Source organism: Arachis hypogaea, chromosome 6 (assembly GCF_003086295.3).
Source record: "Arachis hypogaea cultivar Tifrunner chromosome 6, arahy.Tifrunner.gnm2.J5K5, whole genome shotgun sequence".
Taxonomy (NCBI): Eukaryota; Viridiplantae; Streptophyta; class Magnoliopsida; order Fabales; family Fabaceae; genus Arachis; species Arachis hypogaea.
The window spans coordinates 44,360,057-44,381,742 of NC_092041.1; the positions used below are offsets into that span (position 1 = coordinate 44,360,057).

Consider the following 21,686-nt stretch of genomic DNA (forward strand, 5'->3'; position numbering starts at 1 on the left):
GTAAGAAGGATTGGATGAAAGCAATGAGAAAGTAGAGATTCAAGAGGAGCACAGCATCTCCATGCACTTATCTGAAACTCCCACTATTGATTTACATGAGTATTTCTATCCCTTTTTATTTCCTATTTTATTATTAATTATTCGAAAATCCATAAATCAATTTAATCTGCCTAACTGAGATTTACAAGGTGACCATAGCTTGCTTCATACCAACAATCTCTGTGGGATCGACCCTTACTCGCGTAAGGTTTATTACTTGGACGACCCAGTACACTTGCTGGCTAGTTGAACGGAGTTGTGAATTCAAATAGACCCAATTATTAAATTTTATACAAGTACAAAGAGCATGGATCACAATTTCGTCCACCAGTACACTCCTGTTGAAGAAAGGTAAGCAGTGCGTTTCTCAAATTCTGATTAGACAGATTGAACATCACTCTCCTTCTCTTGTTTCTCTGTACAACCACTATTTTCTTCAATTTTAGTAGCTATCTGATTTGTCACAGCTGCATTGTTCACTTCCTGTGATAATTGTTACCTTTGGAGGTGGGGTGGGAACCCATGTTTGTGGTAACAAGTATCCACAAAGTGCCCTACCTTATGACAATATGAACATGTCTTAGATGAGCTCCTTCCACCACCTCTTCCAGTTCTCCCTGCTCGTCCCCCTCGCCCTCTTCCTCTAGGGACATAGTTGTTAAAATTGTGCACTGAATTAGCCACTGTAGCAAAATTTCTAACCTCCTGATTTGGACCATGAAGCTGCCTCTCTTGTTGAGTAAGCAAAGAGAACACCTCATTGATAGTAGGAATAGGTCTCAAGCATTATTTGGGATCTCACAGTCTCATATTGCTCATTCAAGCCTCTCAAGAACCTTACCGCATAATTCTCTCTTCTGTAATTTCTCATTGTTTGAAGACCACAATCACACTCTTCATTACATTCCTTACATTTAGGAACTGGCTGGAAGCCTTCAATTTCTTCCCAAACTGCCTTCATCTTCGTGTAGTATCCTGTGATAGTTAGATATCCCTGTTTCATTGTGTGTAATTCTTCTTCTAACTCAGCAATCTTAAACAAATCTCCATGATAATACTTGTGCTTTAAATCAACCCACAGATCTACAGCAATCTCATTCCAAGCTATACTCTGTGCAATTTCAGTACTCAATGACAAATTAATCCAAGCTACAACATATGTGTTGCATTTATCCCAAGCTATAAAAGTTGGATCATCCTTATTCGGTTTTTGTATAGTTCCATCAATGAATCCTAGTTTGTTCTTTGATTTCAAAGCTAACCTCATAACTCTAGACCAGAAATTATAATTCTGAGTGTTCAAGGTAACAGTAACAATAGAGATTCCCAGATTCTCACCTGGATGTAAGTAATAAACACTTGATGGATCTGATAAGAAATTGGCACTTGATTTTGCGCTTGATAATTGCATATTTGAGAGTTTGCTCAAAACCCGTGCTAAGCTTTGAAGTTCCGCTGGAGAAAACTCTGAATCTGGAGTTTGATTCACCTCAGGGTCTGAACTGGGGTTGTTTGCCATTGTGACTAAACCACAGCTCCAATTGCATCAACGACACTCTTTCTTTAATCTCGATCTTCCACGCTCTCCGCACCATGATAAAACCGAGTTCTTGATCGAGATTTTGGGAGAAGAATTGGAAAAGAGAGAGAGAGATAATAATTTCTATATATTGATTCAGAAAAAAATTGAATAGAATAAGTTACAAATTGCCTACTATTTATATTACTAACTTATCCCTAATTCCTAATTTAATTTAAAGTAATTAACTAATTAAAATAATGATACCCTGACTCAGCAACACTAATTTTTAACAGAATTTGTTATACAAATTTTGTTATACAATCAATTTCAATTTGCCATTATAATCGAATGCATTTTCATCTCCATCATAAAAGAAAAGGTTGTTATATCTATCAGCTAAAAAAATTTGTTATGCGTTAAAAAATGGTGTAATGTTCCAGAGTTGGAATGGGAAGTGAAATGCAAGAAAATACAGTGCTTTTTTGGCAGTGGGGGAGAATGAACTTTTTTCAATTAAAAAATAAATAAATAACCGTTCTCACATCCAATGAGATGCATAAAATAAATTTTTTTTTGTTAATTTAGTTTAGTCTTCGTACACTATGCGAAAATGGCGTTTTCAATATTTGAAGTGTTAACAGAGGGTTACCTTCCAAAGTCACTCCAAACTCTCTATCTTGGTCCCTCTGAACTGCTTCTGAATTGAAATGTTAATAGGTTTTTTATATATATTTGAAAGTTCTCATTTCTCAATCATGATACAAGTGATCTGCAGCATGCCCCTATAATCTCTACCACTATTCAAAACAAAACAAACCAAATGAAATAAAAATAAACAATCAAATCAAAATCCTGCACCAAACCCATTACAATTTGCAATTCATTCATCATAAATTTGATTTCTGATGAGATGATATGACTTAGTCAATGTCCCATACCCAACAATCACCAAAGCCGCCCCTCGAATCTTCAAATACAAGGTTAAGCCTTTTCACACTGTGCGAGGAGCAGAGCTATTTCATCGTTAATCACCACCAAAAGCACCACAACCATGAATTACACCAAAATTTTGCCAATTTCAACATTAATTTAGATATCTTTAAGCTATATTTTATTTTGATTACAAAATAGGAATATACTTTATTTCGTTATTTGTAGTTTTCTTCCCCGAATATATGATTTGTTTTAAATTATAATTGGCGGCCAATGGTGATTTGGCATATACTATTTTAAAATATCATTGATATATATTTTGATTATTTTCTTCTTCATGTCTTTAGTCTCATTTCCGAATAAGCATGTGAAAATTGTGGAATAGTATTAAGGACAATTTACATATTTAAATAAAATTAGAGAAACCTTTATCCAAATACACAAATCAAAAAATTGTTACGTGTTTGTGCAAAATGCATTATTATGTAAACCGTGGGAGTCAATCACGGTTTTGGCTGGCAGGAATAGATTACGTGTTAAAACAAAATGACCATAAACCGTGGTAGGCTACCACGGTTTATGAATGCAAGAAAATCTTCATAAAACCTTGCTGCCAGCAACGGTTTATGAAGGAATGGTAATTGGCATAAATCCTTATAGCCTACAACAGTTTATGAGGAGGGAATATTTATATATATGTGGGTGAGATTCAACCTACAACGTGGGTTGAGTAAATGCAGAAGCTATAATTATTTTAATTATTTTAATATTTTTAGCATTTATTTAGAAAAAATTATGGAAAAACCAATAATAACAAGCAACAACCTAAACGTGGGTTGAGTAAATGCAGAAACTATAATTTTTTGCTTCTAATGAACGAGTTTTTGAGATGCAGAATCAAGTTGGAGTTCAAAAAAAAAAGTTGTCAAACATCAAAAAAAACATCGTTCAAAACACACTTTTATCGTCTTCAACGTGTTTCACAAAAGTTACTCTTATATTGTGAATTCAGACGTAAATTAATCGTCTTATTAATATAATTAAAAATGTATCTATATTATATTTTAAAAATATATGTAAAATCCTCCATGACTCCACCACTCAAACCTGAGCAAATCCTCCCACCCTCTCTCTCTCAAACTCTCTCAACTACGAAGGTTTCAAAAATTTTTATTGTTTTCAAATGATCCATGTTGAGCATCACCGGATTATGTATAAATATACATATAAACGTAAACCGTGGGAGCCTAGGAGATTTTACGTTTAACACAAAATTCTTCATAAACCGTGGTAGCCACCCAAGGTTTATGCCTAACACTTTTCCTTCCTAATTCGTGGTTGGTGTTCACGGTTTACAGCCAAACTTTTTCTTCTATAAAATCTCTCTGTCAGCTACGGTTTATGTACAAATCAAAAATTGTAGTTGGCTCTCACAGTTTACATAATAATACATTTTGCATAAGTACGTAACAACTTTTTAATTTATGTATTTGGGTAAATATTTCTCTGATTTTATTTAAATATGTAAATTGCCTTAGTATTAACGTATTATAATTCTTTCTGGAAGTTTGTAGAATAAAAAGGATAATAGTATGCCCACATCTTGCATTAATACAAAATTTTAGAAAAGATCGTAATAGAAAGATATAAAGACTTTAATAACTTAATGATTACATCACTACATAATTAATTCTGCGATTTAAACTTGTAACATTGAAATCACTGCTAAAATAATTAAAAGAAAAGTCTGGACTATTTTAACAATATCTATGTAATAGTAATATGGGTGATATATAGGTGTAGAAAACCTAGAAAGTTCAGAGTTTCCAATATATTTTGAATTTGTGCAAGATGCCAGCAACAACAGCCCAAAAGGTGATTTCAGCAAAGAAGACATATAAGATAGTACCCACCTTCTCTGAGTGCCAAACATTCACAAATACATGCTTCTTAATCCAGTGCACCTGCTCAATTGATTTATGGGCATAAAATACGGCCAATTAATTAGTTCCTTGAAAGTGATTTCATATAGAATAAATATAGAAAAATGATATTTGTATTATTTTTTATTTATTTTGTGCAAATTTTTTTAATAATATAAAAGATAAATTTGTCAATGAGTTATAATTCAAATGAAATAGTCACTCCATGCTCATTTAAGAGGTCGCAAATTTGAATCTATCTATCTTTGATAAAAGAAAAAAAGACAAATTTTTTTTTAATTTTTTATACATCACTTTTCATAGAAAAATTTAAAAAGTGCATAAGAGAGATATACATAAAAATAATGTATATAAAATATTGATTGGTTTATGAAAATAATTTTTTATTTTTATTTTGTAAAAAAAATTTTCATGTTAGATTTTCATATTTTAGAAAATATGTTTAATTTGTTAAAATAAATTTTATTTTCGAACGGAGAAAATAATGATGAAATATTTGGTTGATTCATTTTTAAATTTATATTTTCATTATCAAAATATCAAAATATATTTATTATAAAACAATAAAATTATGTATATTTAAGTTATAAGTTATTTAATCAACAATTTTTTTTATAAATTGGTTGGATTTCAAAAATATAATAAACAATTAAATTTTATTAAATTTTAAAAAGATAAATTTTGTTACTCGATAAATTTTCGTATTTATATAGTATTCGGTTGCTTGTTCAGTTGGGACCTGGGTGTGTAGAATGATGGATCGAGGCCTAGGTACTGATTATGGAGGGAAAGGCTTCGCCAGCAAGTCGTCGGTTGATCGGCAGGTGGAGCCACCTGTAAGGACACTCCGATACCTCAGTTAATGTTCGTACAATGAGGCGGCTACTTCTAGGGTAACAGTGATGTATCTGGGGAGATGGGTAGGTCCCTCTCCCTTATCCTCATTCATCTAGGTGGGCCTCCCACTTCCTTAGGGACTAACTCCTTTTCCAACTTTGGCTAGCTATTGAGTCTCTTCTAAAGGGAACTTGTGTCACGTGGTGGACGCCTGCCCATACGGAATGGGACGAACGTCCATTTGTTAGGTCGTGTTTGGGTTGTGTTGGGTTAGGCTAAAACAGTGCTGCCAATGCGTCAAAACGTGATATACACGACTGGCGCATTTGTCTACCCGGGTTCCCGGGACAACAGTCTCTACTCAGTGCGGGTCAGCCGTCATGAACATGGACTTCTGAAGGCTTCCTCGCGTGTGAAGGTTTCCCCCAACACCCATTTTGAGAGCGTTGCTCGATCATTGTGCTCAGAGCATTAAATTCCTTTTAAGAGTTATTTGAAAGTGCACAGAAAGGTCTATTCTACCCTTGACTTTTCGCGCTTCTCCTTCTTCAGTTACAATTACCAACCCCTATTCCATTTTATCATTTCTTTTTCTCTTATTTTCTTATAACTGCCACCACCATTTTCATCGTTCCTTTTCCTTCCTACCACGACTGCTACCTTTGGCTTTGCTTGGGGATTTTTGCCCTGCCAAAGTAGGGAACTTGCCATTTTCTGCTTCCAGTGTCTTCCTTCATCACAAATACTGGTAAGTGACTATCTTTCGTGCCTATTTTGTCTCTATTTTTTCATTGTTGCTATATCTCCTTTTACTGGTATAGCTTCTTGCTCTAGTATTTGTTAAGTAGTTCTTAAGGGGTACCATAGGCGTCCCTATCATGTTTTAGGCTATGGTGGTTTTAGGCCAGAACATGGTGGCTTTAGGATAGAATATGGTGGCTTTAGGCTAGAATGGTTTGACTTAGGACCTGCCTCCAACCTTATGACTTAAATTAAGCGGTGCCCCCACCGTAGGTATGGCGATGTGTCCTCTCGTGAACCGTTACGCGTGGTGTACGACCGATGTCACAAGTACCGATTCTAAGGTAATCGCGGAGGAGTGCAAGAGCTCTGTGATTTGGGAGCACTATTTGGAGGTGGTCTCGAGGAGGTGAACTACGAACTCTTGGTCCTAGGTCCACGAGAACAAATTTGCCAACTCAACCTTGATGCTCCTTGCATCCCTGTCTGGAAGTGGGTGTACAAATCTATGTTCACCACTTTGGGTGTCTGGATTCCCTTTTCCCCATTTATTCTAGCTCTCTTGAATAGATGTGATTTTACTCCTTCTCAACTCCACTCGAACAATTGGGCTGTTATCTGGTGTTTTGAGATGGTTTGTGACTATTTAGAACTCCCGGGCACTGTAGAAGTTTTTCTCGTCTTCTTTCTTCTCACAAATCTTTTTCAAGAAGGTAAACACAAGAAAGGATACCTGTCCTTCTGGGCCTGTAGAACCGAAGGATCTTCGGCCTCTTCGAAGATTCCTTCCACGGCTTTAGAAAAACCTTCTTCAAGGTGAGACCGGCTCAAGGTCGTCACCCTTGAAGGAAAAAGGCGCATTTCGACTTACTGGAGCTTTGGTGCTGGCTCCAATTATATGATTAAGGTGACCTATAAGGGTTTAGGTTGGCAGAACTAGCAAATCGTCGACATTTTGCTGGTGATATTCGGCTCTAACCCCTTTAATTTTTATCTCCTAATGAGTGACCGGGAAGCCAGTCGAGATTATGTAGGTAAGTAGGGCATTCTACCTGCTATTATTCTTCTATTTTTCTAATTTATATATTACAACTTTATTGACAACTTCATAACTTGGCTTTCTTTTTCTTTTGTAGTTGGGATGGTTGCTGGGAACACTTTCCTTGGTCGTTTGATGACTCATTTCTTCCCTGATGGGGACTACGATGCCTCTGACTCCCCCGATCTGAAGCCGAAATCCCCAAACCTGATGGGGAACATGCTGAACAACCACCTCTTCAGAACTCCTACATAACTGTTTAGTTTTATCTAGGTACTTATGCAATAGGCGGTCTCGAATTTGGTACGTTCCATTCACTTGGGTTGCTACTACCTGGGATTCGCTATTGATTTCGAGTCTTGCTACTGCGACCTCTTTGCTAGTATTAAGCCTCCCAATTATGGCTTCATATTCTGTTTGGTTATTTGAGACCGAGAACTCAAACTTGATGAACTGCTCGTAAGTTATCTCCTCTAAGTTCTCTAATATTATCCCAGCTCCACCAAATGCTTAGTTGGATGCTCCGTCAACATAGAGCTTCCACCGTGTGTTCGGGGCCTCTGGTGGATCACCGACTATCTCCACCAAGAAGTCGACCATTGCTTTGCCTTTGATAGCGTGACGGGGCTCGTACTGGATGTCATAATGGGATAGCTCCACTGCCCAAGCCGTCATTCTCCCCGCTAGGTCGGGTTTCTACAATATCTGCTTGATCGCTTGGTCTATTCTTACTGTAATCGGTGTCCCTGAAAATATTGCCTTAGCCTCTAGGAAGAAACTAACAAAGCGAAATCCACTTTTTCTAGCCTTAGGTACCTTAGCCCCACCCCCTGGAACACCTTACTTATGAAGTATACGGCTGGTTTTTGTTTGCCTTCCTCTTGCATTAAAGCTGTAGTCAAAGCTTCTTCTGTCACAGCGAGGTACAGGTACAGAGGTTCTCCTTCTCTTAGCTTTTTGAGTACTGGTGGTTCCGACAAAATCCTCTTGAAGTGGTCGAAGGCTTTTCATAAGATGGTCCCCACTCGAAGGACATCCCCTTTATCATCAGGTTAAAGAAAGGCAGCACATTGGCTGTCGATGAGCCGAGGAGACGGGATAGAGCCATCAGCCTCCCCGCTAGCCTTTGTACATCTTTCACACACTTGGGTCTTGCCAAGCAAAGCATGGCTTTGCATTTATCCAGGTTATCCTCTACTCCCCTTTGGGTGATTATGAACCCCAGGAACTTCCCTGATTCCATGGCGAAAGCACATTTAAGGGGATTTAGCCTCATGTTGTGTTTTCGGAGGGAGTTGAAGATGACCTGCAAGTCGGCTATTAGGATGTCCGGCTCTGCCGTCTTGACCAGTATGTCATTGACATAAACTTCTACTGACCTGCCTATGTGGTCCTTAAAGACCTTATTCACCGGGCTTTGATAAGTTGCCCTTGTATTTTTTAGGTCGAGTGACATGACTTTGTAACAATATGTTCCCCATAGCGTTATGAACATCGTTTTCTCCTTATCAGGTCGGTGCATCGGGATCTGATTGTATCCTGAGTATGCATCCATTAAACTCAAGAACTTATATCCCGCCATCGCATCCACCAAGGCATCTATGTTGGGGAGGGAGAATGAGTCCATTGGACAGGCTTTGTTAAGGTCCGAGTAGTCCACACACATTCTCCACTTCCTGTTCACCTTCTTCACAAGAACCACATTTGAAAGCCACGTGGAATAGTCTAATTCCCTAATGAACCCGGCTTCCAACAAGCTATCCGTCTGCTTGGCCACCTTGTTTGCTCTTTCTGAGGACATCTTCCTCTTCCTCTATGTGAAAGACTTTGCCTTCAACTTTATGGCCAATCGGTGGGACATGAATTTCGGGTCTATTCCTGGCATATCGGCTAGGCTCCATGCGAAAAGGTCTCCGTTAGCTCGGATGGCTTTGATCAGAGGTCCTTTCAGCTCGTAGGGTAGGTTACGGTTCACAAATGTGAATTTATCTTCTGTCCTCCCTACCTGGAATTTTTCGAGGTCAACCTGGGGCTCGAACCTCGGGTGCTCATCGATTCTTGCGTCCAGGTCTGCCAAGAACATGCCGACTGCTTCCTTGGACCTCCTTTATAGGGACAAATTGGCATTATCGCAAGCGACGACCATTTTTGGATCCCCTCATATCGTCCCTACCAACCCATCGTCTGCCACAAACTTCATTGTTCGGAATTTCGTGCAAATCACCACTAGTAGGTGTTTGATGGTTCTCCTCCCAAGGATGATGTTGTAAGCCGTGGAATCCTTAAGGACTGCCAACTTGGCCATGGCGGACTTGTTACTTGCCCCGGAATCGATGCAGATCGACAGGGCGATGGAGCCGTCTGGTTTGATGTAGTTATCGCCTAATCCCACGACTCTGTGGCAGTGGTCCTTGAGGTCGTTTTATTTAATCCCAAAGCATTGAACACGTTTTGAAATATGATGTTCGAGTCTACCTCTATTTCAATTAAGATTCGCTTGACTAAACCCGTCTTAATTCTCACCGTAACTACCATTGGTGGGTCCTTTGGGAGGTTGTCACACCACCGATCTCCAAGGCCAAATGATATTTTCGAGAAGCTTTATAGGGGAAGGCCTTTTTCACGGCTATAATGGCAAGTATCTTGGCGTCTTTCTTCGCTTTGGACTTTGACTTTGGTGTGGCGTTCCTGCCGACCACTAGATTCACTACTACAAATGGAGCCATGTATGGATATTTGGGAACGTGTTGCTTTGGTTTGACAGTCTAACCCGGTCCTCTTTAAAATACTCCCTGTCTTTTCTTCTTGATTTTCGGATGAATCGCGAAAATTTATTTACATATATAATGTTATTTTATTATGTTATTTACATAATTAAATCTGAAAGAAAAAAAATAACAAATGAATAACAATAATAGTTAACATTAAAATTATGAAATGATATTATTTTGTAAATGGATGAATAATAATTAACATTGAATACTTTATTTTATAGTATAAGAGGTTATAAGCACAAAAGAGTTTGAAAAAAAAAATCATAACAAAGATAGATGGAACAACCTCTTGTGGTATATGAAAATTGATAGGAGTAGTAAAGCACTATTTTATGCAAGACAATCAGACAAAAATTATTGTTGTTGTAATACAAATTCGAATCCCGTCGTTTTATTAGGAGTGGTTAAATTTAAATCAATTTAAATTGATCAAATTATATTAATTTAGATTTGATTATATTATTTTATATTTGATAAATTGTATAATTGTATCGACTTTTAAATTTATTTATTAAATCGATTCAATATAATCTAAATTACACAATATAATATAATATTATTATTTTATTATTAAATTAATATTTTTAATATAATATATTTAATTTGTTATATATTTTTAATTTATTCATATATTACTATTATTGTTATTATTATTATTTAGTGAGCATTTTGTAAATGCAAAACAAAATTTATTCATCTATTTATTTTACCAACAAAAAATTACTCCTGTAACTTAATAATAAAATTTTAAAATTTTGCTTTATAGAAATTTAATAAACTAATCTAATTTAAACCGCAACCATGCAAATCATATACTTTAATTTGGGTTGAATTGTTTTTCCTTAAAAGTTGATCAAAACCGCACTACTAGTTCAATAGTGTCGTATTTTGTAAAAAATTGTATTTTAATGTTTTATGTTTGTGCGTTATTTTCAAAAAGCATTTTTAATGACAACAGTTTTAATATTACCACCAAACATTATTTTACTTCCTAATTTGATTTAAAATAAAAAAAAATGAAAATCATCAAACCAATGGAGTGATGGACCCTAATATTTTTCCTAAATATATGCGCACATATAAGGGGTGGTGTGGTTCTTACAAGCGAGTTATGTGGGTCCTCGTAATACCAGCCATTTACAAATGCCGCAAATATTCCCTGAGCTGCCATCACAAACACAAGCATTGCATTCATTCCTATCCACTCCAAGAACAAGAATGGAGTACGAATTCCCCAAACGTCGATCTGTTTCATCATCACCAAGTAGTGTTAATTTTAAGGAATAGAATCACAAGTTGAAATAATAAATTAATGAGAACATAATTAATTAGTCACCACTATGTAGAGCCCAGAGAAAACAATTCCAGCAGCACCAGCTGTGAAACAAACATAGCTGAAGCTGTACAGTTGCTTGTTAATTGGAATAGCTGCATTTCGTTATAATTTAGATGGAGATTAAAATCCTTTCTTAGTTGAGTTTAATTCGGTTTAATTTCGCACAATTATATAATATCAATCAATATTTACCAACACCAGACATTAGTCACGTATAAAAATATGAAATAATCATAGAATAAAAAAAATTTAATTATTCATTAGTTCTTATAATTTTATTAAATTTTTAATTATGTTTTTATATATTTTTTAATTAAGTTTCTATACCATATCAAACTTTATAACTGAATTGTTATCGCGATAAAAATATTAAAATTAACAGAATATTTTATTAAATTATAAAAAATATTCAGTCAAGTGAATATTTTGTTAATTCTAAATTTTTGTCACGACAAGAACTTAATTATAAAATCTAATATGATATAAAAATTCAATAAAAAAAATAAGAACCTAATTTAAAAATTTAGCGAAACAAAACCTATTTCCTTTATATATGGTGCATATTGCACAAGCTGTTTATTACCATTAGTGAAGTGAAGGATGATAGCTATAATGAGTAAAACAAAGCCCATTGAGACCCATTGCTTAAGCCTCTCCCGATGACCCTGTAATATTTTTTCACAATAGTATATAGAGGCCTTTGTTCAATTAATTGAATTTACATATATAGCAGAATTTAAGGTAGAATTTTGTAACCTTGAAGTTGATCAAGACGTGTCCATAATGGATACCAATGGTGCCAGACATGACAGCAGATATGGAACTAATTCAATCAAATATTAAAAATGTTATTAAAATAGAAAAAAAGCTTTATATAGAGTGAACTAGCAATCCGAATCTTATCAATTTCTCAGAATGATAACGCGACTTCTCATAATAAAAATAATTTGTTTCGATTTCTATTTTTTACTTTCATAATACAATGTGATTTTTGTGGGTGTTTCTCCGTCAACTTTAAACAGAAAATGCTGACGTGTTAGGTTCAAAAATGAACAGGACCTAACTGTCTCTAAATTCAAATTGGTTAAGGGTTTATTTATTCCTATTATTTACACAATATCTTTTTTAAAAAAATTTTATTCATTATATTAATATTCTCTTTTCAGTAAATTATTAAATATATAGTATAATAAGTATAAACTAATTAATAAATTATTTAAATTTAAAAATATTATTTATTATGAATAATTTTGAAATATAATTTTTAAATATATAGAAATAATAAATATTAAATTTTTTAATATATTAATAATAATAACTCTATGACATATTATTAGTATTTTGATCTAAATAATTTTCACAATAAAATAAAAATTAATAAATATATTATTTGATATATAGTATAAATTTTTTGAGTAATAACAAATTTAATTTTTTTTATCTCTTTAAACTAATTATGTCTATATCATGGAGACTATTTATAAAGTCAACAAACTCAAAATATTAACAATATTATTAATCTATTAGTAATACAATTCTCATAAGGTACATATCGATGAAGATTTATCAATATAAGAATAATGTGGATTAATTAAAATTTTATGTATATTAAAATTCAATTAAATTTACATATATTTTACTCAAAATATTATTAATAGATTAATAATATCATTGATGTTTTGAGTTTGTTGAATTTATAAATGGTCTCCATAATATACATATATATATATATATATGTATATATATTATGTTTATTTTATTTCATTTAGTATTAGTAACATACTCATAGTGTATTTTAGTGGAAAGATATCAAATAGAATTATTAATTTAATTTAAAAAGAGAAAAAATTAAATTTGTTATTACTCAAAATTTTTTTACTATATATCAAATAATATGTTTATTAGTTTTTACTTTATTGTGAAACTTATCTAGATCATAATACTAATATTATATTATAGAATTATTATTATTAATATATTAATCGTATTTTAATATTTATTATTTACATATTTAAAAATTATATTTGAGAATTATTTATTTAGTTTCATAATAAATGATATTTTTAAATTTTAAATAATTTATTAATTAATTTGTATTTATTATACCATATATTCAATAAAATATTAAAAAAATATTAATATAATAATAAAAATTAATTTAAAAAAGATATTGTTTAAAGGATAAAGACAAATAAATTCCTAACCAATTTGAATTTAGAGAAAATTAGACTTCTGTCTATTTCTAAACTTAATACGTCAACATTTTCTATTAAGAGTTGATGGAAAAACACCCACAAAGACTATGTTGTGTCACAAAAATAAAAGATAGAGAATCGAAGTGGATCATTTTTATTATAAAAGATTATATTATCATTTTAAGAAATAGACAAGAATCGAGTTGATAGTTCACTCAATTATATAGATGAATAAAAAAGTAGAATATATCATAAAACCACTTATGAAAAAAATTTAAACTCTTAGTAGAAATATATAACACAATATAAAAATAAACCTCAATAAACCCTCGGGCTCAAATGGAGCGTGACACCAACTTGGAGCATCTTCGCGAAATGGACCTGTGTCTGGAGAACTCAGTGTGCATGGCTGTTATATATTCAAATTGTGTGCAATTCCAAATTTAATCACCGATCATAATTTTTCTTTTAATCTTTGCTTTCTATTAACTTTACCACCAATCGTTTGGTTCTTAATGTTGGATTGCTAAAATAACTATTTTAGATATACACCAAAATACATTATAACTAATTTTAGTGATTAATTTTAATACATAAATAATATTTTTGTTGATCAAAATATTTAAATTAAATTTTACATTCTAAATAATAACAGAAGAAAATAACATAACTAACTAAATATTTAAAGAAGATAAAAATTACTTAAAGTCGCACAAATTTTATCAAGATTACACGTGTATTTAGAGTGAGTCAAACATTATTTAATGATAATAATATTATATGTCTAATAAATATTATTATTTTTAGCTAATATTTAGTGAATAATTTGTATTGTATCTATATTAACAAATATTTTTCACGTAAAAAGTATATAATTTACATTTATATTAACTAAAATTTACACATATAAATTAATATAATTTGTATTTATATTTTTTAAAATTTGTATATATAAATTAATAAATTTTTTTATTTAAAATAATTTAATATTTATGATTATCAATGGTCGATTAAAAATACTAAAATTTCCTGCCTTCAAGAGTTTTTCTTATTTAATTATATATTGAAAAAAGTAGTAGAGTAGTGACCTTCAAGCGTCTCCAAACAGGTTGAGAGTAGAGATGGTTGACCCCCCAAACATGTCTATCAATATAGCCAACAGCGTTACATGCAGGACCTAGGTGTCCTCTCATTCCACATATCACCTAGTAATTAACAAATTAAGCTAATTAAATTGGAGAAAATATATAATAATTAAGTTAGAGATCGAGGTCATGTATGCAAATATGTACTTTATATTTCTTGAGTGGTTTGTCATCATCAATATGATCCACGAAACTCCAATCTGAAACGTAGAGTGTGTAGGTTGTAATCATGTATATAAGGAATGCCACCAAGCCACCAAACCTGCCATTATTATACCAATGAAATTAATCAACATCTTTGAAGATAAATAACGTAAAAGTAATAATATTTAGATGAATCCTTTACGAATTTTAGATCAAGCATTTTTTTCAATTAATTTTTATTATTTTAAAGTCTTTGAAAATTATTCTTGTAACACAGATTTAGTCACTTTGTCACTTTCAATTAAAATGTTAATATGTATGTATTTTTGTTATGATAAGATAAACTAGCTCATTATAAAACAACAAAAAAACTAATTGATAATAATAATTCTCAAAAACTTTTAGAATAATAGAAATGTCCAACAGAAAATTTTGTAAGGACCAATTTAGATACTTAAACTAATAACTATAATTCAATATATATGTGTTGTAGATGGTCTTTAATTTGTCACCATTGCCATTTGTAGGCAGTAAAAATGGATAGATGTCCAAGAGTGAAGGTAGTGGGTCTAAGCTTCGTGGTGAAGGTTTCTATTAAAGCTACAATACAGTATACAAGAGCTATTCTCTGCAAAAACACACACACTGTGTTAGATTTTTCTTTTAATTTTATTTAATTTCTTCACTTTTTCAATTATGAAACATGGATTTCTGTTAATTTAATTGGTCATAATACCTGGAGAATGCCACACCATCTGATAAATTTCATGTTTACTCCATATACAAGGTCGTCGGGCGCATGAGAGTATCCACCTATGTCATAAAACAAATTCATAACTGTACCAAAATTTATTTATATTTGTGTATATATTATATCCTAAATATTTATAAACATAAAAATATGTATCGTAAAAAGAAGTAAACATTTCTGAATATTTATATATATTTATTTATTTCCACTATATATATAAATTATGTTTATATTATTAACTAGAATAGACGTTAAAACGAAAGTTTTTAGAGATTATTGAGGAGTTCTTATATATGTACGATTTACCTTGCAAAAGTATGCCCCAGAAAAGAAGCTTCAACGTCCTAAGGAGTATCTTCTTTACTGCATACCTTATCTTGGGGATTCTCTGCATTATCATAATCAAAGTCTTATGTGAATAAATTAATATTTTAAATGTTATATTTTTACTTTAAATATTTTAATTTTATTCTTCACGTTTAAGATAGTTAAAAACAAAAAATAGGACGAATAAAATATGAGAAAAAAATAGTCCAAACATTAAGAAGAAGATAAAACTTCAAAATAGATTAGAAAACTTTATAAGACGGGAAAAGACAAGAGAGTGATGAATTAGTAAAATTACTTTGAGTGCAAGGGCAATGGCAACACCAACAATGAAAAGAAAAAAAGGCATAACGAAATCCGCCAAAGTACATCCATCCCATGGAGAGTGATCAATCCGAGGATAAGCTCCACCAGCATCGTCTACCAGTATCATCAACTATATACATATTATTGTCAAATTAATTAACTATAAAAAAAATAATTAATACAGCAAGTTAATTATTAATTACTTCAAATTAAACCACCCGTCACACACTTAGCTTGTTGACTATATATTAATTAGTACTAACCACTATGGTGAGACCCCTAAATGCATCAAGTGTTGCAACCCGCTTTGTTTTCTGCTTAACACCAATGACTTCCATTATTATTCTCTCTTTGCCATGCTCAGTTGTAGAATCATTAATATCGTTCTTAACTACCTCTTCCTGCTTCTTATCCATTGTTGAATTTCCGAGTCCTTCTTCCATTCTCTTTGGTGCTGCTTCTTCATCCATCATATCGATCCACAAGAGTAAGTGATGATGTATGTGCTCTTGTGATCAACTTCTTTGGTGCAAAATATATAATAGAGATTAGGTGGAACTAATAATGAATTCATTTATTAAAGGAGAGAGTTAAATGTATTATTATTATTATTATTATTATTATTATTATTATTAAAGTTATAAGGGTAATAAGGCCGGCTCAGTAGTCTCTAGCTAGGCCTTGTGCTATATAGTATAAATAAGTCAAATTGTGGTAGCAACATTACATACAGAAGAGACAGACGAATGGCTTTGTAGAGAAAGACAGAAACCAGGCCCATATTCTAATCATGTGTTGGAACTTGGAAGTGTTAAGATACGAAAGCAAGTCATCCTCCTGCCTTTACTTTGTTTTTTCTTGTTGCTCCCTTATTTTATATGTAAACTATACATGATGACTTGTTTTCTCTCTCTGTAACAAGGACGTGACAACTACGACAAAGTATTTAGATAAAGGCGTTTGAAACATTTTTCTTTAAAAATATTTTTAAATAATTAAAATTTAATACATATAATTAATTATTAAGATTAGATCAAATAAATTAATTTGACTAAAAAATTATTAATAAATTATATCTTAAATCGATTTAAATTAATATTTTTTTTATAAAAAATAACTATAATATCTCTATTATAAAAAATGACAAAATTACTCTTTTATATATATATTTTGAGAATCTTAAATTTTAATTCTTTTTTTATATATATATATATATTTAAAATCCTAAAATCTAATTCTTTTCTTTTTTCTATACCGTTTTAGGATTAAAATTTAAGATTTTTAAAACTAATATATATATATATAATAGAAATACTTTAGTCATTTTTTATAATAAAGTTTGTAATCATTTTTTATAAAAAAAAAATATATTCAAAATTTTGTTTACCAATTTTTTGACCAAATCAATTTGTTTGATATAATTTTGACAAAAAACAATATAATTTAATCGATTATATATAGTAAAACTTTTACAGAGATATTATTATAGAAAGTTTTTTTCTTATAATTTTTCTTTTGGTTTTGAGTTTTTGCACTATAAAAAAGTAACACTCACTCCTCATTAAGAGGTGTTATGCAATAATCAGTATAAAAGAATTTCTCTTTGTAGAAGGTAAAGTTTTAGAAACCGAATAAATTATTATTGAACTGATAACATTATAAATTTAAAAGTTTAAAAGTTCAATTAAGATTCAATTGAAGTTAAAATTAATATAATAAAATAATATATTTATGTATAATATATAATTTGTTTGAAAAGTGAGTTTTTAATTTTATTTGTTTAAATCGATTAATCGTTAAAAAACCACATCAGTTTGACCAATTAATTGGTTTTTTAATTAGTCTTTTCGATTTTTTGATTGATTCATTGTCAACTAATTTTTTATCTAAACTGAATTAATTTGTTGATCAATTTTTTATTTACTCAATTGAACCGATTAATTTGATCCGATTTTTAAATCATAAAAAATTCTAAAAATAGAACAATTTTACAGACCCTCAGTATAAAACAAAGCAATTTCTTATTTTCTTAATTTTGGTCAAATAGAGCAATTTTTCTCTCAAGAGTTAATTTCTTTTTATTTGGTCAACACTCCCTCCTGACTCAATAGTGGTAGGCCTTCCTTTGAGTGCAACAAAGCAGACTAGGCCTGTTAGAAAATGAACAATAGCTAATATAGATCGGCTTAGAGTTGATAGTGTTTATTTGCCAAGTTAGAGTACTGCATTATTTATATATAGAAAAGTTTTACATCTATGTAAATAATTCATCCAAACTATCCAAGTAATTTGTCTCACATGCGCCTCCCCCATTTCTTGATTCGTTTGTCACACACGCACTACATATAACGTAAACCATCTTTTCTGCTGCTACGTGATAAACCTTTTGCTGCAACGTAAACTTTCTTCTTCTTCTTCAACGTAATAAGCTTCGTCGTTTTCTTCTGTTCTCCTCTATTCTGCTCGAGTTCTTTCTTATTGATCTGCATTGTCTTCAACATAATAAGCTTCGTCGTTCTTCTTCATCTTCGTTTTCTTCTTCGATCTTCACTTCTGAATCAAAACAATGAATGATTCGAGTTCAAATAAGTTGAATGGGAACGATTTGGATTATTGTTCTGAAATGAATCATGCTGATGAAGTTTGGATTATTCAATTTTCAATTGAATTGAATTGAATGCAATTGTTAATCTTATTTGAATTGAATTCGATGGACATATGTGTTTTTGAATCTGAATTGAATTGAACTGAATTCAATGGACGAAGGTGTCTTTGTATTCAAATTTGATTTTGTTTCACCTTATTGACATTTTCGGTTCACTATGCAGACCAACTGTGTTGTAGATGAAAAATTTTTCCCAAAGGTGGGGATGATTTTCAAGACACTAGAAGAAGCTGAAAAGTTCTACAAACATTATTCCAAACTTGTCGGCTTTTCTACCAAAATAAGGAATACGACTCAGGACCGAGACAAGATTAAGAATCAACTAATCGTATGCAGCAGAGAAGGGAGGTGGAAATTCAAGATATCTCTAACTCTGAAGACAAATCCCTCAGCTGGGTTAAATTGTCCAGCCAGGATTTAAGTATACATAATGAAGGACGTCGGTCTTTGGATAATTTCCAGAGTTGTTCTGAATCGCTCACATTCTTGCTGTCCAGACCAGGCAGAGATGCTCAAACAGCACAGGGAACTTAGCATGTTCTTGTGTCGCACTATTGAAACCAACGAGAAAGCCGGAATCAGACCAAGCGAAACTTACCAATCATTTATGGCAGTAGCTGGCAGCCACCGTGAACTAAGTTTTATAGAAAAAGACGTCAGGAATTACATCATAAGGGAAGTACAGATATTTTTGAACAAGACGATGCTAAAAAATTTGGGAAGCACCTACTAAGAATGAAAGAGAAGAACTAAAATTTCTTCTTTGAGCTCAATCTTGAAGGCGATCATTGCATTAAATATGCATTCTGGGTCGACGCAAGAAGCAGGGCCGCATGTGAGTATTTCAAAGACGTGGTTTCATTCGACACCACCTACAACACAAACAAGTATTCCGTTCAGTCACAAAATAGTTTTATGTTCAGTGAATGTACAAATTTCAATTCTTTATGGTCTGGGTTCGTCTATTTATGCAGGTACAATCTGGTTTTAGGTTCTTTTGTTGGCGTGAATCACCACGGTCAATCAACACTTCTCGGATGCTCGCTGATGAAAAATGAGGACATCCAATCATTTAGATTACTATTCGACTGTTGGCTCCGTTGCATGGGAGGGAAGGCACCAAAAGGCATGCTTACCGACCAATCCACATTGATTCGAAGGGCAATTGAGCTATGCATGCCAACAACAATTCACCGGTGGTGCATCTAGCACATCATGAAGAAGATCCCACACAAATTAAATGGCTACAAGTGACACGACGAAATCGAATAAGAGATGAGCCATGTTATTTGGAACTCGTACACAAAAGATGCATTTGATAGAAACTGGAACGATTTCCTCACAAAGTACGGCCTCGGAGGCAATAAGTGGCTCTCAGGTAACCGAGGTTTCAATTCAAATTATTTTCATGCCCATACCTCTTTTTTTTTCTTTTTCAAAAGATGAACTGGTTTCGGTTCAGCACACCGTATTGGTTTGGTTTATTCTACAGAGCTCTACGAGGATCGGCATATATTTTCTTAGTTTGCTCAATTTTGATTTCTTGAGTCTTTTGTTTATGAATTCGGTCTTTTATGATTTATATATGCTTGATTGAGTTTCTATTGTTGATATTGTGAATAGTTTGGTTATAGTTTTTATTTTCCTTTGCAATTTGCCATGTTTTGTTATTTTGCCCACCAAGTGTTTGTGAAAAAGCCACTTGAAAATTTTGAGTAGATTTTCATACCTTGGCTTGGAAAATGAGTTCCTAGGATACTAGAGTCATAATGTCAAACATTTAGTGGTAATTCTTGGGTTGTTAGTTCGCTCTTGTTTCCATCAACACTAGCCTTTTACTAAGTTAATTAGTAAGTTAGCTAGGACTTATGGATTAAGGCCAATTATGCTTGCTTAACTTACTCCTCGATGTTATGGGTTGATGAAGTGAGATTAACTCATCATAATTGTCATAGTTGTGGTTATGAAGATGATAGGATCCCTTAATTCTCATTCCCAAGTCAAGGCTCTTTTATGCATTTATCACATTTTCACTAGTTTTTATCTTAATTTCCTTTAAATTGCATTAATTTCTTTTTTCATCTTTTACTAGTTCGTTTATTCCTTATTTCTTTTAATTTTCTGTTCAATGATTTAAAACCCCCTGTATTTCACAACCAAGAGTGTGTACACCAAATTTGCATAGTCCAAGGGAAGACGACCCGGGATTTAAAACTTCCGGTTTATATTTGTTTTGGATTGTGATAAATCCTATATTTTAAACTTTGATGTGAGGATTGATTGCCGGTTCGGACTATACTTGCAACAGAATTGTTTTGTCCAAAATTCTAAACCAGCATAATCCTCATTATCAATATGTCATCCCTTTTCCATCACTACCAGAATTGATAGAGTTGTTTATAGTTATAGAGTAGAACTACTATCCTCAGCTAGGATTCATCTTGTTTCTCATGTCTTTTTGCTAAAAAAAATTTGTACAGGTAATCTGAACCCGACTATCCCTACACCATTGCTGATAGATGAGCACAGTTGTAGACTGCAACTAGAACTAATACTTAGAACCATGTATTTAAGAACAATGAGAAGTAAAAGAAGAAAGTGTTAGTGAAATAGCAAAACTCAGTAAAGAAAACGGCCGCTAGAAAATCATACGAGGAGATAAGAGTGCAGTACCTAATCTTTGACTTTTCGAGGACAAGATCATTTTCAATAGAAGAGGTAAAGACACAATATGAATAAAGAGAAAGAGACAAAGAATAAGGGGTACTCTATTATACATATTAAAGTTGTATAGAGAAAGAGAGTATAAATTCTTTTTATAGTTATTTTTGATTATTTTATTGCTATTCAAAATATGGATCCTAGCTTTCTCAATCTCTCTTTCATCTTGATCTGGCCGTTACAAATCCAATGCCTTAAGTCGGCATTATACACCATAACTCGGTAATTTGCGTCGTAACTCGGCGGTTACACGTTATAATCAGACTCA

The 21,686-nt window shown here is 32.4% G+C and overlaps 2 protein-coding genes across 2 annotated transcripts; both read right to left on the reverse strand.

Moving 5' to 3' along the window:
• Positions 1-796: 796 nt before the first annotated feature.
• Positions 797-1,558, reverse strand: LOC140173661 (uncharacterized). Its single transcript, XM_072198165.1, has one exon. The coding sequence runs from the start codon at positions 1,556-1,558 to the stop codon at positions 797-799; it is 762 nt and encodes a 253-aa protein (XP_072054266.1).
• Positions 1,559-4,217: 2,659 nt separating this feature from the next.
• LOC112698169 (uncharacterized) lies at positions 4,218-16,541 on the reverse strand. Its single transcript, XM_025751541.3, has 13 exons — positions 16,296-16,541; positions 16,025-16,162; positions 15,706-15,787; positions 15,385-15,461; positions 15,161-15,276; positions 14,652-14,766; positions 14,448-14,564; positions 13,677-13,768; positions 11,921-11,987; positions 11,748-11,829; positions 11,165-11,256; positions 10,931-11,074; positions 4,218-4,458 (listed from the first exon to the last, which is right to left on the reverse strand). The coding sequence occupies exons 1-13, from the start codon at positions 16,503-16,505 to the stop codon at positions 4,312-4,314; spliced, it is 1,479 nt and encodes a 492-aa protein (XP_025607326.3). The 5' UTR covers positions 16,506-16,541; the 3' UTR covers positions 4,218-4,311.
• Between the last annotated feature and the right edge of the window lie 5,145 nt (positions 16,542-21,686).

What these genes read in the sequence shown, in the direction of transcription:
- LOC112698169 (XM_025751541.3), bottom strand. Translation starts at nt 16,505, where the DNA reads ATGATGGATGAAGAAGCAGCACCAAAGAGAATGGAAGAAGGACTCGGA. An exon ending in AACCACTCAAGAAATATAAA is followed by an intron (nt 14,565 to 14,651) that starts GTACATATTTGC and finishes GTTAATTACTAG; the next exon opens with GTGATATGTGGAATGAGAGG. An exon ending in AGGACCCACATAACTCGCTT is followed by an intron (nt 4,459 to 10,930) that starts GTAAGAACCACA and finishes TCAATTGAGCAG; the next exon opens with GTGCACTGGATTAAGAAGCA.
- LOC140173661 (XM_072198165.1), bottom strand. Translation starts at nt 1,558, where the DNA reads ATGGCAAACAACCCCAGTTCAGACCCTGAGGTGAATCAAACTCCAGAT.